At 60.4% G+C, this 21,141-nt stretch overlaps 1 protein-coding gene across 1 annotated transcript; it reads right to left on the minus strand.

Annotated features, from left to right (window-relative positions):
• Position 1: 1 nt before the first annotated feature.
• On the minus strand, positions 2 to 16,501 carry CIB2 (calcium and integrin binding family member 2). The gene is made up of 6 exons (XM_080651528.1): positions 16,372 to 16,501; positions 12,519 to 12,553; positions 8,994 to 9,105; positions 2,568 to 2,715; positions 1,530 to 1,725; positions 2 to 842 (listed from the first exon to the last, which is right to left on the minus strand). Exons 1-6 carry the CDS (start codon positions 16,420 to 16,422, stop codon positions 821 to 823), a joined length of 564 nt encoding a protein of 187 aa, XP_080507654.1. The 5' UTR covers positions 16,423 to 16,501; the 3' UTR covers positions 2 to 820.
• Between the last annotated feature and the right edge of the window lie 4,640 nt (positions 16,502 to 21,141).

Here is a 21,141-nt window from a genome sequence, read left to right on the forward strand (position 1 = left end):
GGACGGGACAGCCTTTTACTCTCAGTTCACAGACTTGTGGGCAGCGCACGCCCGTGAGGACGCCGGGACAGGGCCCTGGGGCCCACGGTTCACACGGCTTCACACGGGAAGGGCAGGGGGGCGGGGAGACCAGACGGGGCGGGCGGCAGCACAGCCCTGGGGTTGGGGAAAGATTGCATAGTTTGTGAAAATCTCATCTTCGCCCGGCCGGCCGGCGTGGCTCCGTGGCTGAGCGTCGACCTAGGAACCAGGAGGTCAGGATTCGATTCCCGGTCAGGGCACAGGCCCGGGTGGCGGGCTCCATCCCCAGTGGGGGGCGTGCAGGAGGCAGCCGATCCGTGATTCTCTCCCATCATCGATGTTTCTCTCTCTCTCTCTCCCCCTCCCTTTCTCTCTGAAATCAATAAAAATATATTTTTAAAAAATTTCGTGCCCTGGGTAGCTAGGGGGTGTGTTTCCAACACGTGGACAGGTCAGCCCCCCCTCCCCACCTCCCGCCTGCCCCCCTCAGGTGCCCGGCCTTCCCTGGGGGTGCGGGGCATTTTGAGGGGGGGACCAGGCACAGGGGCGGTCAGGGGCAGAGGGAGGGCCTGAGAGGGGCCGGCTGGGGGCTGGGCCGGACCACAGGGGCCTGGAGACCCCGGCTCCTCCCGCCCGCCCCTTGCCCGGTGGAGGGTTTTTTGCTGAAAGGGCCGAGGACATGTCGGTGGGGGTCGGCCCCGGAGGCCGCAGCTCCCGTCCTGCGAGCTGGGAGGTCAGAGCTGTGCAGACAGCAGAGGTGGACGGCGGTGGGCGTCGGGCCCGGACCTCGGCCGTGTCCTCAGATCCGCACGTGGAAGGTGCTGGAGAGAGAGAGACGAGGGCGGGAGAGGGTGAGGCCTGGGCTGTGGGGGGAGAGGCCTGGGCTGTGGGGGGAGAGGCCTGGGCTGTGGGGGAGAGGCCTGGGCTGGGGGGGGAGGGTCCTGGGCTGTGGGGGGAGAGGCCTGGGGTTGTGGGGGGAGAGGCCTGGGCTGTGGGGGGAGAGGCCTGGGCTGGTGGGGGGAGAGGCCTGGGCTGTGGGGGGGAGAGGCCTCGGCTTGGGGGGAGAGGACTGGGCTGGGGGGGGAGAGGCCTGGGCTGGTGGGGGGAGAGGACTGGGCTGTGGGGGGAGAGGCCTGGGCTGTGTGGGAGAGGCCTGGGCTGTGGGGGAGAGGCCTGGGTTGGGGGGGAGAGGCCTGGGCTTGGGGGAGAGGCCTGGGCTGTGGGGGAGAGGCCTGGGCTGGAGGAGAGGGGCTGGGGGGGAGAGGCCTGGGCTGTGGGGGGAGAGGCCTGGGCTGTGGGGGAGAGGCCTGGGCTGGAGGAGAGGGGCTGGGGGGGAGAGGCCTGGGCTGTGGGGGGAGAGGCCTGGGCTGTGGGGGAGAGGCACGGGCGGACGCTCTACCCACTGAGACACACTGGCCGGGCGCGGACACCACCGTGGTTATGAGCAGTGGCAGGGCCCCAGCCCAGGGGCCCCGGAGGCGCCCCCCCCCCCCCCCCCCCCCCCGCACCTGAGGAAGTCGGGCGCCTTGGCGATCATGTCCTCGAAGTCGGAGAAGCCCAGCTTGCCGTCGCCGTCCAGGTCGGCCTCCTCGATGACCTTGTCGCACACCAGCACCACCTCGTCCTCCTCCAGCTCCGACTTGGTGAGCCGGGCCAGCGTCATCTCCAGGTCCTCCTTGCAGATGAAGTTGTCCGTGTTGAAGTCTGGGGGGGGGGGGAAGGGGGGGAGGGGGGGCCAGGGTGCGGGGGGAGGGGGTGCTCAGAGGAGAGCGGGCCACGCCGAGCACCGCCCCCGGCCTCTCCGCATACACGCCCGGGACCCCGGGTCCCTGTCCCCAAAGGGGGGTTGGGGGACCAAGGGGCTCGCCCCCGGGCAGCTCTGTACACCCCGTGCGACCCCCCGCAGCCCCACAAACACACACAGCGATGGAGACACGTCCAACGGCCACACCCGAGCCCGGCCAGCGGGGCTCCGTGGCGGAGTGTCCGCCTGGGAACCAGGAGGTCAGGGTTCGGTTCCCGGTCGGGGCACCTGCCCGGTTTGCAGGCTCCGATGCCCAGTGGGGGGCGTGCGGGAGGCAGCTGATCCGTGATTCTCATCATGGATGTTTCTCTCTCTCCCTCCCTCTCCGAAATCAATTTAAAAATAAAAGGTGGCCGGGGACAGGTGGGTCTGTGGGCCTCAGCCCCTCCCTGGGCCTCGGCGTCGCCCCCCTTCCCCGCCCCCCTGAGGACCCCCTGAAGCACCGGTCAGCACCCGTGTCCTGGGCTGGGCGGTGCACAGCGCCCCCTGGTGGCCGGCGGGGACGGGACGGAGGGCTGGGCCGGCCTCACCCTGGCAGCCCCGCCGCCCCCCCGGAGCTCACGGCCCCCCCGGAGCTCACCCCCCCCCCTCCCCCCGGGCTCACCGCCCCCCCCCCAGCTCACGGTCCCCCCCCGGAGCTCGCCACCCACCCGGGAGCTCACGGTCCCCCCGGAGCTCACGCCCCACCCCCCCCGCCCCGAGTCACCGCCCCCCCCAGCTCACGGCCCCCGGGGCTCCTCACCGTAGATCTTGAAGGCGTAGTTGGCCTTGAGGTCGCGGGGCGCCGACTCGCAGAGCACGGAGAACATGTCCACGAAGTCGTCGAAGGTGAGGTTGCCCTCGCCGTCCTCCGAGAAGGACTCCACGATCCGCTCCTTGAAGGGGTTCTCCTGGGGGGGCCACCGTGTCACTGGGGGGGGGTCGCCCGGGAGGACCCCAGGCCGGACAGCTCACAGCCCACGGGACCCTGGAGGGTGGCTGAGCCCCAAGGGCCTCGGTCTCCCCATCACCCCAGGCCTCACTCTCCCATCACCCCCAGACCTCACTCTCCCCATCACCCCCAGGCCTCACTCTCCCCATCACCCCCCCAGGCCTCACTCTCCCCATCACCCCCAGGCCTCACTCTCCCATCACCCCCAGGCCTCACACTCCCATCACCCCCAGGCCTCACTCTCCCATCACCCCCAGGCCTCACTCTCCCCATCACCCCCAGGCCTCACTCTCCCCATCACCCCCCCCAGGCCTCACTCTCCCATCACCCCCAGACCTCACTCTCCCATCACCCCCAGACCTCACTCTCCCCATCACCCCCAGGCCTCACTCTCCCATCACCCCCAGACCTCACTCTATCCAGCACCCCCAGGCCTCAGTCTCCCCAGCACCCCCAGGCCTCACTCTCCCACCACCCCCAGGCTTCACTCTCCCATCACCCCCCGGGCCTCGGTCTAACCATCACCCCCTGGGCCTCGGTCTCCCCATCACCCCCGGGCCTCAGTCCAGGCAGCGTGGCTAGAGCGTGGCAGGTGCACCAGGCCGGTGCCTGGCCGAGCCTCCATGACGTCCCGTCACGTGGTGGCATTCGGGTGAGCACAGGGCGCCCTGCCCCGTGTGGCTCAGCGGTTAGAGCGTCGGCCTGCACACCGAAGGGTCGTGGGTTCGACTCCCAGTCAAGGGCACACGCCCGGGTTGGGGGCTCAATCCCCAGGTGTGGGAGTCTGGGAAGTAACCAATAGATGTGTCTCTCTCACATCAATGTTTCTCTCTCTCCCCCTCCCTTCCACTCTCTCTAAAAAATCAATGGAAAAATATCCTTGGGTGAGGATTAACCAAAAAAAAAACAAAAAAAAGAATGAGGGAGAGATCAACCAAAGGACTTGTATGCACACATATAAGCCCAACCAATGGACACGGACACGGGGTGGGGGGGCGGTGAGGGCATGAGTGGGGGGGATGGGGGGTAACGGGGGGATAAGAACACACATGTAACACCTTAATCAATAAAGAAATTAAAAAAAAAAAAAAGAATGAATGGAGCCTGGCCGGTGTGACTCAGTGGTTGAGCATCGACCTACAAACCAGGAGGTCAGGGTTCGATTCCCGGTCAGGGCACCTGCCTGGGTTGTGGGCTCGATCCCTAGTGTGAGGCGTGCAGGAGGCAGCCGATCCGTGGTTCTCTCTCATCATTGATGTTTCTCTCTCTCACTCCCTTCCTCTCTAAAATCAATAAAAAAAATATACAGAGTGGCCAGATGATGATGATCTCTGAATGCATAATAATCTGGCCACTCAGTATATATATATATACATACATTAGAGGCCCGGTGCATGAATTCGTGCATGGGTGGGGTCCGGCCAGCCTGGCCAGGGGGAGGGGACATGGGCGGTTGGCCGGCCTGCCTGCTGGTCGAACTCCTGGTCGAGGGGACCATTTGCATATTAGCCTTTTATTCTATAGGATGGACACGGAGTGGCCAGATGATTATGTGTTCAGAGATCATCATCATCTGGCCACTCGGTGTGTATATATATTTTTACAAAATCAACGGGAATAAATACCGTTGGGTGAGGATGAACCAAATAAAACCCCGAAAAACAAAAAACAGACAAAAAGGGGTGAGCAGAGGCGAACAGAGCGGTCAGGGCACTTGCCCCAGGTGCTCCCTGGAGGAGGCGCTGGGCGGGCGAGGCCGGGGCAGGCAGGGAGCAGGCCCTGAGCCGTGGAGCCCGCGGGGGTGGGGGGTGGGGGTGGGGGGAGCCTCCTGCCGTGACGTGTGGGGGGGGGACGACACCCTCGAGCGTGGGCAGCCGTCCGCTCAGCCCGGCCGGGCCCGGGAGGCAGCGAAGGGGCAGTGGACGGGCCGAGCAGGAAGACCAGGGAGCCGGTCAGGCCCGGTCCGGCCATCGCCCGGCCGCTGGACCGCTCCCCGCCGGCGCAGGGGCCGCCGAGTCCTTCCTCCGGCCCCGGCCACTCAGGGACAACCTCGTGGCTCCCGCCCGAGTGGCCTCCTCCAGTGACCCCGACCCCGGGCTCCGTGCCCGCTCCAGCCAGGCCGGGCGACTGTCCAGGGCCGCGACGGCCTCACGGTCCCTCGGGTATGAGGTCACAGGCCCCGAGGGGATGCCGTGGGGTGACCCCCCGTCGCGTGTCCCCCTGTGAGGGGCTGTTTGACAAGACCCTGGGCCCCAGGGAGTCTCATGGGTGGAGGGCACTTCGGGGTGAAGGAAACACGGATGAAACTTTTTTTTTTGCTGTTTTCTTAATCCTCACGGGAGGGTATTTTTCTTTTCTGTTTTCTGTGGTTTTTTTTAAAAATGTATTTTATTGATTTTTTACAGAGAGGAAGGGAGAGGGATGAAGAGTTAGAAACATCCATCAGCTGCCTCCTGCACGCCCCCCACTGGGGATGTGTCCGCAACCAAGGTACATGCCCTTGACCGGAATCGAACCCGGGACCCTTCAGTCCTCAGGCCGATGCACTATCCACTGAACCACACCGGTCAGGGCTCCTTTTCTGTTTTAAATGAAGCTTTTAATAGAATTTTATTGATTTCAGAGAGGAAGGGAGAGGGAGAGGGAGAGAGAGAGAGAGAGAGAGAGAGAAACATCCAGGATGAGAAGAAATCATGGATCGGCTGCCTCCTGCACGCCCCCTCCTGGGGACGGAGCCCACAACCCGGGCCAGTGCCCTGATCGGGAATCGAACCCTGACCTCCTGATTCCTAGGTGGACGCTCAATTACGGAGGCATGCCAGCCGGGTAGGATATGTTTCCACTGATTTTTTATTTTATTTATTTATTTAAAAAATATATTTTATTGATTTTTACAGAGAGGAAGGGAGAGGGAGAGAGAGTTAGAAACATCAATGAGAGAGAAACATCGATCAGCTGCCTCCTGCATGCCCCCCACTGGGGATGTGCCCGCAACCAAGGTACATGCCCTTGACCGGAATCGAACCTGGGACCCTTCCGTCCGCAGGCCGATGCTCTATCCACTGAGCCACACCGGCTAGAGCCATTGATTAATTTTTTTAGAGAGTGGAAGAAACAGAGAGAGAGAGAGAAACATCGATGGGTCGCCTCCCACACAGCCCCCGACCAGGGCCCGGGATCGAACCTGCTACCGAGGGATGTGCCCTTGACCGGAATCGAACCCGGGACCCTTCCGTCCGCGGGCCGACGCTCTATCCACGGAGCCACACGGGCCGGGGCTGGGTGACACTTTTATGTCAAACACAGACGTGGTCTGAGGACCAGAGGCATCGGCCCCGCCCCGGAGCTGGTTAGGAAAACGCAACCTTGGCCCTGACCGGGTGGCTAGGTGGTTAGAAAGTTGGCCCTCAGGCCTGAGGCCACGTATCTGGGCTGCGGGCTTGATCTCCCAGCCCCGCCGGGGCACGTGCGGGAGGCAACTAATCAATGTGTGTGTATGTGTGTGTGTGTGTGCGTGTGTGTGTCTGTCTGCCTGCCTCCCTCTTTCTGTCTCTCACCCTCCCTTCTGCTCTCTCTAAAAAAATCGATGGACCTGCCGAAACCGGTTTGACTCAGTGGATAGAGCGTCGGCCTGCGGACTGAAGGGTCCCGGGTTCGATTCCGGTTAAGGGCATGTACCTTGGTTGTGGGCACATCCCCAGTGGTGGGTGTGCAGGAGGCAGCTGATCGATGTTTCTCTCTCATCGATGTTTCTAACTCTCTATGCCTCTCCCTTTCTCTCTGTAAACAATCAATAAAATATATTTTTTTTTAAAATCGATGGACCTAAGAAACTAGAAACACCCATCAGAAAGGATATATGCACCCCTATGTTCACAGCAGCACAATGTACAACAGCTAAGATTTGGAAACAGCCTAGGTGCCCGTCAGCAGATGACTGGATCAGAAAACTATGGTACATCTACACAATGGAATACTATGCTGCCATAAAAAAAAAGGAATTATTACCATTTGTAGGCACCTGGATGGAACTGGAGAACATGATGCTGAGTGAAATAAGCCAGTCAATGAAAGAAAAATACCACATGATCCCACTCATTTGGGGATAATGAAAAACATTATAAACTGATGAACAAAAAGATAGATACAGAGGCAGTAAAGCATCAAACAGACTATCCAATTACAGCGGGAAGGTTAGGGAGAGGCGGGGGAAATAAGAGATCAACCGAAGGACTTGTATGCATGCATAGAAAAGTAACCAACGGATGCAAAACATTGGGGGGCGAGGGCATGTATGGGAGTGGGGTGGGGGGGCAATGGTAAGATATGTACACATATAACACCTTAATTTAAAAAAATGTAAAAAATAATAATAATAAAAAAAAATAAAGGAAGAAAAAAAAATCGATGGAAAAAACACCCTCGGACGAGGATGAACAAAAAGAAACAAACAGGAACCACACCCGTGGGGCTCCCCGACCGACCTCCTGAACCCGAGCGGGCGTTTTCACACGATCCATCCCCACGTGGGGCTTCCTTGGAAGTTAAAAACCTGGAAGTGACGCGTCGGAGGACCATGCAGCGAGAGGCCGCAGCCAGACGAGGAGGGGAGAGAGAAAAAGTATGGAAAAAAGCAGACGCGGCCCGGCCGGCGTGGCTCGGGCGGGGGGGGGGGGGGGGAGCGTCGACCTAGGAACCAGGAGGTCAGGGTTCGATTCCCGGTCAAGGGCACAGGCCCGGGTGGCGGGCTGGATCCCCAGGAGGGGGGCGTGCAGGAGGCAGCCGATCGATGATGCTCTCTCCTCATGGATGTTTCTCTCTCGCTCCCTCTCCCTTCCTCTCTGAGATCAATTTAAATATATTTAAAAAATAGCCCTGGTCGGTGTGGCTCAGTGGATAGAGCGTCGGCCTGCGGACTGAAGGGTCCCGGGTTCGATTCTGGTCAAGGGCATGGACCTTGGTTGCGGGCACATCCCCAGTGGGGGGTGTGCAGGAGGCAGCGGATGGATGTTTCTCTCTCATCGATGTTTCTAACTCTCTATCCCTCTCCTTCCTCTCTGTAAAATATCAATAAAATATATTAAAAAAATAAAAAATCAATGGAAAAATATCATTAGGGGAGGATTAAAAAAATAAAATAAAATAAAAATAAAACGAAAAAGCAGACGGAAGGGCTGTCAAGCACGGCCGACCGGCCACGGAACGCAGGGGCGGGCGGGTGAGTGCGGCCCCGAGCAGCCTTCCGGAGCCCCCCACGCGGCTCGCTGACTCGCAGGGCAGTGAGGAAACTGAGGCAGAGGGAGGCGACGCGTGGAGCCCCCCAGAGGGGCAGGGTCCCTGTGCCCAGCCCGCCTGTCCCCCCTTCCTGCTGCCCCCCCATGCTTCCCCTGCTCCACCCGAGGCAACGGCCCCCTTCACCTACCCTGTCCCCCCCCCCCGCCCGCCCGCCCCCCTGATGCTTCCCCTGCTCCACCCGAGGCAGCGGCCCCCCTCACCTACCTGTCCCCCTCTCACCCGCCCGCCCCCCTGATGCTCCCCCTGCTCCACCCGAGGCAGCGGCCCCCCTCACCTACCCTGTCCCCCCGCCCGCCCGCCCCCCTGATGCTCCCCCTGCTCCACCCGAGGCAGCGGCCCCCCTCACCTACCTGTCCCCCTCTCACCCGCCCGCCCCCCTGATGCTCCCCCTGCTCCACCCGAGGCAGCGGCCCCCCTCACCTACCCTGTCCCCCCGCCCGCCCGCCCCCCTGATGCTCCCCCTGCTCCACCCGAGGCAGCGGCCCCCCTCACCTACCCTGTCCCCCCCCCCCGCCCGCCCGCCCCCCCCGATGCTCCCCCTGCTCCACCCGAGGCAGCGGCCCCCCCTCACCTACCCTGTCCCCCCCCTGCCCCCCCGATGCTCCCCCTGCTCCACCCGAGGCAGCGGCCCCCCTCACCTACCCTGTCCCCCCGCCGCCCGCCCGCCCCCCCCATGCTCCCCCTGCTCCACCCGAGGCAGCGGCCCCCCTCACCTACCCTGTCCCCCCCCCTCCCGCCCGCCCCCCTGATGCTCCCCCTGCTCCACCCGAGGCAGCGGCCCCCCTCACCTACCCTGTCCCCCCCCCTCCCGCCCGCCCCCCTGATGCTCCCCTGCTCCACCTGAGGCAGCGGCCCCCCCTCACCTACCCTGTCCCCCCTCCCGCCCGCCCGCCCCCCTGATGCTCCCCCTGCTCCACCCGAGGCAGCGGCCCCCCCACCTACCCGGAGCTCCGGCATCTGGATGATGAGGCTCATGGGCACGTGGACGATGGGGCTCTTCCTGTAGTCCATGGGCACCAGGTTGGGGGCCAGCTCGTAGAACCGTGCGTGCAGCCTGCGGGGGGGAGGGGAGAGGGGGCGCTGCAGGGGGGGGACCCAGTCCCCAGGCCCCGCACGGGCCCCCGGTGGTTTCGCAATAGAAACTCAAAAGCTTTAAAAGTCTATCCCTCGCCTGACCGGTGTGGCTCAGTGGATAGAGCGTCGGCCTGCGGACGGAAGGGTCCCGGGTTCGATTCCGGTCGGGGGTGTGTACCTTGGTTGCGGGCACATCCCCAGTGGGAGGTGTGCAGGAGGCAGCTGATGGATGTTTCTCTCTCATCGTGTTTCTAACTCTCTCTCCCTCTCTCTTCCTCTCTGTAAAAAACCAATAAAATATATTATAAAAAAAAAATCAATGGGAAAATATCCTCGGTGGAGGATTTGAAAAAAAAAGGGGTGTGTGCGTGTGTGACATCTGTAATACTTTCAACAATAAAAGATAAAAATTTTTAAAAAATATTTTATTGATTTTTTACAGAGAGGAAGGGAGAGGGATAGAGAGTTAGAAACATCGATGAGAGAGAAACATCCATCAGCTGCCTCCTGCACACCTCCCACTGGGGATGTGCCCGCAACCAAGGTACATGCCCTTGACCGGAATCGAACCCGGGACCCTTCAGTCCGCAGGCCCATGCTCTATCCACTGAGCCACACCGGCCAGGGCAAAAAGATAAAATTTTAAAAATGAAAAGTTTGGAAAACATAAGCGACGATAAAGTCACCCCCAGGCAAAGACCCCGGGCTGCTTGCCGGGGTGGGAGTGGGGGGCCCTGTGTGTGCCGGCTGATGATGGGGTGCAGCCTCACTGGGGGGCGCTGAGCTCTGGCCTATAGGAACAAAGGTGGCTTGATGGGGGGCTGCCCACTTGGGGTCAGTGGGGGAGGAAGGGCTGTGGCCAGGGAGCAACCAGATCCAGCTGGCGGTGGGGTGGGGGAGGGGAGGGGGGAGCCGGCCGATGATGGTTATCTGGGGGCCTGACGCAGGATCACTGAGCTGGGCCCCAGGCTGCAAAGGAAACCTGCAGCTCACCTTTCCTTCCTGCCGCCTGGTCAGTGCTCAGTGCAGCTCAGACCCCCTCTGGGTCGGGTGGGAGGGGTGGAGGGAGGCTGGGAGGGGGGGAGGGAGGTAGGAGGGGGTGGAGGGAGGCTGGGAGGGGGTGGAGGGTGGTGGGTGGGGGTGGAGGGGTGGAGGGAGGCGGGAGAGGGTGGAGGGAGGCTGGGAGGGGGTGGAGGGAGGCTGGGAGGGGTGGAGGGAGGCTGGGAGGAGTGGAGGGAGGTGGGAGGGAGGTGTATTTAAAAAAATAAAAATAGCCCTGGCCTGTGTGGCTCAGTGGATAGAGCATCAGCCTACGGACTGAAGGGTCCCGGGTTCGATTCCGGTCAAGGGCACATGCCTGGGTAGCGGGCTCGGTCCCCAGTGGGGGGCGTGCAGGAGGCAGCCGATCCATGATTCTCTCTCATCATGGATGTTTCTCTCTCTCTTTCCCTCTCCCTTCCTCTCTGAGATCGATAAAGATATATTTAAAAAAATAAAACAAAAATAAAATAAAATAAAAATAGCCCTGGCCGGTGTTGCTCAGTGGATAGAGCCGTGGTCGGCAAACCGCGGCTCGCGAGCCAAATGCGGCTCTTTGGCCCCTTGAGTGTGGCTCTTCCACAAAATACCACGGCCTGGGCGAGGCTATTTTGAAGAAATGGCGTTAGAAGAAGTTTAAGTTTAAAAAATGTGGCTCTCCAAAGAAATGTCAATCGTTGTCCTGTTGATATTTGGCTCTGGGGACGAATGAGTTTGCCGACCGCTGGGATAGAGCGTCAGCCTGCGGACGGAAGGGTCCCGGGTTCGATTCTGGTCAAGGGCACGGACCTTGGTGGCAGGCTCCTCCCCGGCCCGGGCCCTGGTTGGACGGGGCGCGTGCAGGAGGCAACCCATCGCTGTGTCTCTCTCCCATCGATGTTTCTCTCTTTCCCTCTCTCTTCCACTCTCTCTAAAAATCAATGGGAAAATAATCCTCGGCGAGGATTGAAAAAATAAAATAACAACCTGGGCATGTCCCTGGTTCGATTCCGGTCAAGGGCATGTACCTTGGTTACGTGCACAAACAGAAAGGTGGGTGGGGCCGAGGGAGGTGGGAGGGGGTGGAGGGAGGCAGGAGGAGGTGGGAGGGTGGTGAGAGGGGGTGCAGGTGGAGGGAAGTGGGAGGCGGGAGGGGGTGAGGGTGGAGGGGGTGGGAGGGGGTGAGGGTGGAGGGTGGTGGGTGGGGGTGGAGGGAGGCGGTTGAGGGTGGAGGAGGAGGGTGGTGAGAGGGGGTGGAGGAGGAGGGGGTGGAGGGAGGCAGGAGGAGGAGGAGGGTGGGAGGGGGTGAGGGTGGAGGGAGGCAGGAGGGGGTGGGAGGGTGGTGAGAGGGGGTGGAGGAGGAGGGTGGTGAGGGGGGTGGAGGAGGAGGGTGGTGAGAGGGGGTGGAGGTGGAGGGGGGTGGGAGGGGGTGGGAGGGTGGAGGGAGGCAGGAGGGGTGGCAGCCCTGAGTGGCCCCTGGGAGCAGGTCTGAGGCCTCTGGGTCTGGGACCCATTTATCAAACTCCACACCCAGCTGTTCCTGCCTCTCAGCAATGCTCTGAGGGTGGATCACGGTCCCCATTTTATTTTATTTTTTAAATACATTTTTATTGATGTCAGAGAAGAAGGGAGAGGGAGAGAGAGAGATAGAAACATCAATGATGAGAATCACTGATCGGCTGCCTCCTGCACGCCCCCCACTGGGGATGGAGCCTGCCACCCGGGCCTGTGCCCTGACCGGAATCGAACCCTGACCTCCTGGTTCCTAGGTCGACGCTCAGCCACGGAGCCACGCGGCCGGGCCTGGTCCCCGAAGCATCGGAGGCTCAGATCTCACCCAAGGCCCCGAGCTGGGAGACGGGAGCAGAGCCCAGGAGACAATGCCAAGGCCTTGGCCCCCGCCCTGCCTTCCGAGGAGGTGGACGTGGGGGGCCCGTGCCCGCCTCCAGGGAACGTGATCCTTCCTGGGCCCCTGCGGCACCGCGTGCCACCCGATCCCTCCCGCCGGGGCCGGGTTTCCTGGCATTCGGTGCCTCCCGCTCGCCGTCTGGTCCCGGGGCTCTGAGGCTCCCTCCCCTTCATCTCTCCTGTTCTAGGCCCAGCCTCCCCACCCCCACAGAAAGCGGGATCGAGCCCACAACCCGGACATGTGCCCTTTGACCGGAATCGAACCCGGGACCCTTCTGTCCGCAGGCCACACCGGCCAGGGCCGGGGTGGGAAGTTCTTGGGTTCACGCCACACTTGGCTTCCGACAGTGACAGGCCCTCCCCCGCGCGGCTCAGGGCTCAGGCTGTGTGACCGACCAGCCCACACGGGGTCCCAGGCCCTGCCCCCCTCGGTCCCGGGTCCGAGGGGTGAGCGGAAGCCACACTCACTTGAGGATGTCCTTCTTATTGAAGAAGGTGCAGTCCTGTAGAGAAAACACACACACGGTCAATTGAGTATTCCTGGCATCCCCTTCCTCAGGACCCCCACCCCCACCACGACGGCCCGGACAGCGCTGGGGCCCGAAGAGTCAGACCCCCCAGCCCACTGGGGCTCGCAGCCTAGCGGGTCCGCGGACCTCCTCCTGACCCAGGGGCCTGCGTGCAGGACGAGGGCTGTGCGGGAGAGCGTGGAGGGGCGGAGGGGGGTGCCGCGGGTCTGAGGGGCCGGAGGGGCGCCCTGTGGGATCGGAGGGGCAGCGGCTGGGACACAGCTCAGGCGTGGGGACGAATGGGGCCACCCCCACAGCGCAGCCCCTGAGCAGGGAGCCTGGGGGAGCTGGGTGTCTGAGGGGCAAGCTGGGTGTCTGAGGGGCAAGCTGGGTGTCTGAGGGGCAAGCTGGGTGTCTGAGGGGCAGCTGGGTGTCTGAGGGGCAGCTGGGTGTCTGAGGGGCAGCTGGGTGTCTGAGGGGCAAGCTGGGTGTCTGAGGGGCAAGCTGGGTGTCTGAGGGGCAGCTGGGTGTCTGAGGGGCAAGCTGGGTGTCTGAGGGGCAGCTGAAACCACAGGAATCCACAAGGTCACACTGGGAAGGTGACAGGGAGGAACTGGTGGCAACTGGACAGGAGAAGGGCACCCACTATTTTCTTTTTTAAAAAAATATATTTTATTGCTTTTTTTTACAGAGAGGAAGGGAGAGGGATAGAGAGCTAGAAACATCGATGAGAGAGAAACGTCGATCAGCTGCCTCCTGCACACCTCCCACTGGGGATGTGCCCGCAACCAAGGTCCATGCCCTTGACCGGAATCGAACCCGGGACCTTCAGTCCACAGGCCGACGCTCTATCCACTGAGCCACACCGGTTAGGGCACATCCACTATTTTCTTAATTTTTTTTTTTTTTGTTAATCCTCACCGAGGATATTTTCCCATTGATTCTTAGAGAGAATGGAAGAGAGAGAGGGAGAGGCAGAGAGAAACATCGATGGGAGAGAGACACATCGATGGGTTGCCTCCTGCACACGCCCCAACCAGGGCCCGGGCCGGGGAGGAGCCTGCCACTGAGGTCTGTGTCCTTGACCGGAATCGAACCCGGGACCCTTCGGTCCGCAGGCCGACGCTCTATCCACTGAGCCACACCGGCCGGGGCGACAGCGGTTTTAAAAGCCACCCAGGTGCTTGCTAAGTGCGGCCCAAGCGGAGGAGCAGGCCACACTGTCCGTGATCACCAGGGGCCTGGTCGGAGGGGCATCTGAATATCCAATGTTGCTTAATCCCTGCCCCCCTCCCCCCACCCCTCCCCCCCCCACCCCCCGCAGCCTGTGGGGGCAGGCACTGTCTCCCCAGTTACAGATGGGAAAAGGGAGGTTCCGCAAACAGCCACTCCTTGTCCAGGGAAAAAGCCGGGGGCGTGGTGATGCTTATGGTTTCTGTTGAAAGGACGAGAAAGGAGACCCGGCCGGCGTGGCTCAGGGGCTGAGCGTCCACCTAGGAACCAGGAGGTCACGGTTCGATGCCCGGGTGGCGGGCTCGATCCCCAGTGTGGGGGCGTGCAGGAGGCAGCCGATCCATGATTCTCTCTCATCACGGATGCTTCTATCTCTCTCTCCCTCTCCCTTTCTCTCTGAAATCAATAAAAATATATATTAAAAAAAAAAAAAAAAGGAAGAGAAAGAAGGGAGAGAAGGGGCAGGTAGGAAGGGGCGGGTGAGAAAAGGAAGGGATTGTGGCAGACGGGGTGGGAGGCTGGAGGGGCCGCCGGGAGGGGTGGGCAAGGGAGTAGGGAGGTAGCCTTTTAGCTTCATGAGACTTGGGAGGCCTGGCCAGGGCCCGGGCCGGGGTCACAGAGCAGGGATCCCCGGGGAGGGGGACGGGGGGGCGGGAGCTGAGTTACAAGACTTTTTCTTCCCAGAACGGGTGGTGGCCGGACATCAGAGGTGGAACCCCCATGGTCGGCAAGCCTGGGGTCTGGGGGAGGCAGCCAGCAAGATTTCATTCATTCATTCATTTATTTTAAAGTCCTTTTTAAAACATGTATTTTTTTTATTGATCTCAGAGACGAAGGGAGAGGGAGAGAGAGAGAAACATCCATGATGAGAGAGAGCCATGGATCGGCTGCCTCCTGCACGCCCCCCACCGGGGATCCAGCCCACAACCCCGGCCTGTGCCTTTGACCGGGAATCGAACTGTGACCTCCTGGTTCGTAATTCGACGCTCAACCCCTGAGCCACGCCGGCCGGGCCAGCCATGTTTTAGAGCCGTGGTGGGCAAACGGCGGCTCGCGAGCCCCATGCGGCTCTTTGGCCCCTTGAGTGTGGCTCTTCCACAAAATACCACGGCCTGGGGCGAGTCTATTCTGAAGAAGTGGCGTTAGAAGAAGTTTAAGTTTTAAAAAAATGTGGCTCTCCAAAGACATGTCCGTCGTTGTCCTGTCGATATTGGGCTCCGTGGACGGATGAGTTTGCCGACCGCTGCTGTAGGGTGTGAGGGGTCTGGGGCTGGATTTGGAAAGAAGCCTGAACCTGAGGGATCACGGGCACCGGGGGACTGGGAGGGGGACAGGAAACCCTCACAGTGACCCCCACTTGTGGAGGGAGCGGCTACAATGTGGGGTCACCCAGGGACCCCCTGGCTGGCCCGTGGCCGGCTGGAGAGTCCGAGGGAGGGACACGGGAGGCTCAGGTTTCCCGGCTCTCATTTCTCGGGTCGGCGGGGTCCAGCCAACACAGGGACTGGCTCCAAAGGGTAACCCAACGCCAGGCCGGTCTGAGCGGGAACCCGGGCTCTCCCCCGCCCCCCCCCCCACCCACGGGGCCACTCTTCACCCCTCAGCATGGCCTGCCTGCTCACCGGTGCCCATCGGTGCCACGTCTAAGCACCCTCCACCCGGAACGCCTTCCCCACAGGCCTCCCACTCCCACGGGTGCCCCCACTAGAGGCGAGGTGTGTCATTCCAGAAGGACCACCCACAGCCCCCACCCCCAACAAAAAGAGTGATTCCCATCCCGTGGGAGCCCCACCAGGCAGGGTCCCTGAATGGCTCCGCAGCCTCAGTTTACCCATCTGTGACATGGGCCCAGTCACCCACCAGACTGTGATCAAAGGCCTGGGACACAGCAGGTGCTGCATGAATGTGGGTCCCCCATTCCTTGTCAGGGCCTGGGGGAGGGGGGAGCTGGGAAATCTGTTCTTCACACGGGGGGGCTCCCGGGAGGAGGGGCCAGGGCCGCCCCAGGCAGAGGACCCACATTTCAAACCCCCAAGCCCCACACGGAAATACATATTCCCGACGATGAGGGCTGGCGGCGGTGGAGACCCTGCTGGCGTCATGTCCCCACAGCTCAGGGCACGCAGGTGACACCCCAGTCAGGTCGGGAGGAGGCCCCTGGAGGGGGAGGCACCCCAGAGCATGGGCATCTGCAGCATGGGCAGGTTTTGCATGGGTGGGAGGGTCCTGGGGCGCCCCCAGCCCCCGAGGGAGGGGACCTGAAGGTCTAAGGGGCCGACAGGGGGGGGACCCTGGCAGGCTGGCACCTGCCTGGCCTTCTCGCTCCATCATTTCCACGCTGGGCCAGGGGAAGGGCCCCAGGAGAAGCAAGACTCCCCAACGCACCACCTCCATCGGGGGGCCGCTGTCCCTGCCTCCCCACCCAGGCAGGACCCCGCTCGGCTCCACTTTGGAGGCTCCGAGGAGTCCCGGCCCTTCCAAGGTCACGCCTGGGGCGAAGGCAGAGGCCGGGGCGGGGGGGGGGGGGACCGGAGGGGACCGGCGGCGACGGGCAGGCGAGGGCAGCGGCGCGGGCTCACCTGGTAGTTGTCCAGCTGCTCCTCCGTGAAGATGGTCTGCTTGTTCCCCATGGTGCGCGGCCACCGGGCGCCGCCTCCCTCCGCGGCCGCCCGGCTCCTGGCGCATCCCGCCGCGCCGTCCCCTGGAGGGGCGTGGCCGGCCGAGGGGCGGGGCGTGTCTGGAGGACGGGCGGGGCCAGGTGGCGGGAGGGGCGGGGCTTAGCAGCAGGGCGTGGCCGGAGGGCGGGTGGAGTCCGGCGAAGGGGCGGAGCCTGCTGGCGAGTGGGAGGGGTCAAACTGCAGGGCGGGGTCTGTCGCGGGGCGTGGCCTCAGGGCGGGGCACGGTCTGAGGACAGACGAGGTCAAATGAGGGGCGGGGTCGGACGCGGGGCGTGGCCTCTGGCGCGGATCACGATATGGGCGTGGCCTTAGGGTGGGGCGTGGTCTGAGGTCGGGGCGGAAGGAGGGCTCCGCCTGGGGAGTCGACCGCCGGAAGAGGGCGCTGCTGGCAGGTCCGGCGCCGGCTCTGCGCAGGAGTGGGCGGGGCGAACCCGGCACTTCCGGGCGGGGGTGTCTGCGGGGCTGGTGTACACACTTTCGAGAGGTGCAGGGGGACAAGTTGGGGGACCTGGCGCCCCTGGCCATGCGGCGGGGGGAGCCCTGACCTGTGGGCGCAACCCAGGGCAGGCCCTTCTCCGGTCCCTCGTGAAGAAGGAAGGGTCAGTGCAGTTGACTCCTGAGGGGCCCCCCCACACTTGACACCATTTATTTTTTATTATTATTATTTTTAAAAAATTTTTATTGATTTCAGAGAGGAAGGGAGAAGGAGAGGGGGAGATAGAAACATCCATGATGAGAGAGAATCATGGATCAGCTTCCTCCTGCACGCCCCCACTGGGGATCGAGCCCGCAACCCGGGCATGTACCCTTGGTGGGAATTGAACCCGGGACCCTTCAGTCCACAGGTCGACGCTCTATCCACCGAGCCACACCGGGCAGGGCTAGACTGGACACCATTTAAAGGGCTTACTGTGTCCGGAGACTTACTGTGACAAAGGCCAGGGCGATTTCTGTGGCTTTTAAGCAAATGACATCACCGCCTCGTGCCTCTTGGGGGTCAGCCCACGTGTTCTTTCTCACCGGGGGACAGCCACTCTTGCCGCCTTAGCGCCACCTCGCAGATGAGTTCACTGCTCAGTGCAGTACCTTTGCCCAGGGTCCCACAGCCCATTCCTATTCAAGAACTGCCTATCATGGTGGGAAGATTTAACCGTCTTGTTGCCCAGTCCATAGAGTCCCACTCCAGCCTGCACTCCTTAGTTCCCCAAGCCTGTCATTCCTACTTCCCCATGAAGTCATCTTTGTCCTTCTACCCTATACACCGAGTGGCCAGATGATGATCTCTGAACGCGTAATCATCTGGCCACTCAGTGTCTATCCTATAGAATAAAAGGCTAATATGCAAATGGTCCCCTCGACCAGGAGTTCGACCAGCAGGCAGGCCGGCCGACCGCCCATGTCCCCTCCCCCTGGCCAGGCTGGCCAGATCCTACCCATGCACGAATTCATACACCGGGCCTCTGATATATATAAATATGTACACACACACACACAGTGGCCAGATTATTATGCGTTCAGAGATCATCATCATCTGGCCACTCCGTGTGTAAGCAGCTGGCTTAGGGGGGGTTGCAGAGCAGATTTTTGCGGATCACCCCTCCCCCGCCACCAGCAAGATTGGAATAAATGCTCACATAGGATTCAACCCCGTCTCTGCTGAATTGGCTCAAGGAGTGGCAGGCAGCCCGGACCCACTGGTTGTCCGTTTACAGCTGTGACTCAAAGGTCACCTCCCCGCCCTTCGTTTATATCGGACATGTCCGGGTAAGGGCCTCAGTCACGGGAAAGAGGGGTCAGGGTGTGTGACCAGGAATCCAGAAATGGTGCAGTTTTAGAGCAGAGACAGGCCTCTGGAAGACTCCCCCCGTCTGCACCTCCCCGTTTCTCCCGCGTTGGTAGGAGAAATCGAAACCTCTCCAAACCACACACAATTGCTTTTACACAAGGACTCCTTCTTCCCACCTGCGATTCCACACGCCTGTGAACAGGCCGGCCTTGTGTGCAGAGCCTGCTCTGGCACATTCTTTTCCAATTGCTAACCTCTGTTCACGTGCATTCCAAGCCGTCCAGGTAGAAAAGCCAGAATTTCTGCTGAGGACCTGAGTTTTCAGTTCTGGGAGTCCCTCCTCCCACAGGTGAGAAATAGAAGCGCCAACCTGACTAGACAATTCCCACAAAAACACCTCTTTTTAAAATATATATATATTTTATTGATTTTTCACAGAGAGGGAGAGAGAGGGATAGAGAGTTAGAAACATCCATCAGCTGCCTCCTGCACACCTCCCACTGGGGATGTGCCCGCAACCAAGGTACATGCCCTTGATCGGAATCGAACCTGGGACCCTTCAGTCCGCAGGCCGACGCTCTATCCACTGAGCCACACCGGTTAGGGACACAAACCCTTTTTATTTTTAATTTTTTATTTTTATTGATTTCAGAGAGGAAGGGAGAAGGAGAGGGAGAGATAGAAACATCAATGATGAGAATCACTGATTATCGGCTGTCTCCTGCATGCCTCCCACTGGGGATCGAGCCAGCAACCCTGGCATGTGCCCTTGACCGGAATCGAACCCAGGACCCTTCAGTCCGAAGGCCAACACGAGTCTATCCACTGAGCCAAACCGGCTAGGCCAGTGGTCGGCAAACTGTGGCTCGCGGGCCCGCTCTGTTGACTAATGAGTTTGCCGACCACTGACCTAGACTCTGGATTCCAATAATCACAGGCTGTTGTTGTTCCTTGTGATTAAGCCCCTATCCCAGTGGTCGGCAAACTCATTAGCCAACAGAGCGGCAAACCGCGGCTCTCGAGCCGCATGTGGCTCGCGAGCCGCAGTTTGCCGACCACTGGCCTAGCCGGTTTGGCTCAGTGGATACAGTGTTGGCCTTTGGACTGAAGGGTCCTGGGTTCGATTCGCATGTGTCTCGCGAGCCGCAGTTTGCCGACCACTGGGCTAGGGCAACAAACCCCTTTTGATGGCTATTGCCCTGAAAGAGGCCCGCCCTCTCTCTTGAACGGATGCAACAACGCTGTGAGGACCAAGGGGTACAGTTGCCATGTTACCGATGAGGAACCCTGGGCTCAGAGAGGCAAAGTGATTTGCCCAGCGCCACCCAGCTGGGAAGCAGCAAAGCAAGGCTCCATCGCATTCTCTGATTCCCAATCACGTCACGCTCGGTGGCTCCCAGGTGTCGGCTGTAGTCCCTGAAAAAGAAAGCGTGTCTATTTGCTTGCAAGAAGGGCGGGCGGAGGGAAGAGAAGCTTGGATGATATGCTCCGTGCCCATTTACTGGAAGTTATTCCACCAACGCCTCTTTAAAAAAAAAAAAATATATATATATATATATATATATATTTTATTGATTTTTTACAGAGAGGAAGGGAGAGGGATAGAGAGAAACATCGATGAGAGAGAAACACCGATCAGCTGCCTCTTGCACACCCCCCACTGGGGATGTGCCCGCAACCAAGGTACATGCCCTTGACCGGAATCGAACCCGGGACCCTTCAATCCCCAGGCCGACGCTCTATCCACTGAGCCACACCGGCTTCGGTACCACCAACGCCTCTTACGTCTATAGAGTTTGGTGTCCTGATCCCATTTCTCAGATGAAGCAGTCTCAGAAGGTCACACGGCCCCTAATAGGTGGATTTAGATCTGGGCCCCTGTGTAGGGCAGGGGGACCTGTGGTTACCTCTACAGGCATGGAGAATACAGCGCAGCACACAACAAAAGTCCTGCTCTCCTGGAATTTACTCCTCGGGGAGGAGACAAACAGCCAATAAATAAGTGAAATGTGAGAGGTGCTAAGGAGAAATAAAGCAGGGAAGGGGATAGACAGTAGGGAGGAGGTGCTGCTGTTTACTAGTAGAATAGTGGCCCCAGCCCTAGCCAGTGTGGCTCAGTGGATAGAGTGTCAGCCTGCGTACTGTTAGAGGTCCCGGGTTCGATTCTAGCCAAGGGCACATGCCCAGGCAGGTTGTGGGCTTGATCCCCTGTGGCGGGTGTGCCGGAGGCAGCCGATCCATGATTCTCTCAATCATCATTGATGTTTCTATCTCTCTCTCCCTTTCCCTTTCTCTCTGAAATAAATAAAAATATATATAAAAAATAAAATAAAATAGGGGCCCTAGCCTTTGGTTCAGTGGAAGGGTCCTGGGTTCGATTCTGGTCAAGGACACGTACCTCGGTTGCAGGCTTGATCCCCAGTAGGGGGGTGTGCAGGAGGCAACCCATCCATGTGTCTCTCTCACATCGATATTTCTCTGTCTCTCCCGCTCTCCAAAAATCAATGGAACCCCTAGCCAGTTTGGCTCAGTGGATAGAGCATCGGTCTGGGGACTGAAGGGTCCCAGGTTCGATTCCTGGTCAAGGGCACATGCCTGGATTGCTGGTTCGATCCCCAGTAGGGGGCGTGCTGAAGGCTGCCGATCCATGATTCTCTCTCATCATTGATGTTTCTCTCTCTCCCTCTCCCTCTCCCTTCCTCTCTGAAATCAATGAAAATATATTAAAAAAAATAAAAATCAATGGAAAAATATCCTCGGGTGAGGATTTAAAAAAAAAAAAAGGTTACAAAAAAAAAATTAAAAAAAGGAGCGATCAGCATGCGGAAGGCACAGCGCCAGGATCCTACCTCAATGGTGAGTCAATGAATGAAGGAGGAGTCGGG

The sequence above is a fragment of the Plecotus auritus genome (genome assembly GCF_963455305.1).
Source record: "Plecotus auritus genome assembly, chromosome: 15".
Classification (NCBI taxonomy): domain Eukaryota; kingdom Metazoa; phylum Chordata; class Mammalia; order Chiroptera; family Vespertilionidae; genus Plecotus; species Plecotus auritus.

Excerpts from the sequence above, each read along its gene's own strand:
- CIB2 (XM_080651528.1), bottom strand. The coding sequence starts at position 16,422 with ATGGGGAACAAGCAGACCATCTTCACGGAGGAGCAGCTGGACAACTAC. Across the intron at positions 9,106-12,518 it reads AATAAGAAGGACATCCTCAA|GCTGCACGCACGGTTCTACG; the intron begins GTGAGTGTGGCT and ends TCCCCCCCGCAG. Across the intron at positions 843-1,529 it reads AAGGCGCCCGACTTCCTCAG|CACCTTCCACGTGCGGATCT; the intron begins GTGCGGGGGGGG and ends CTCTCTCTCCAG.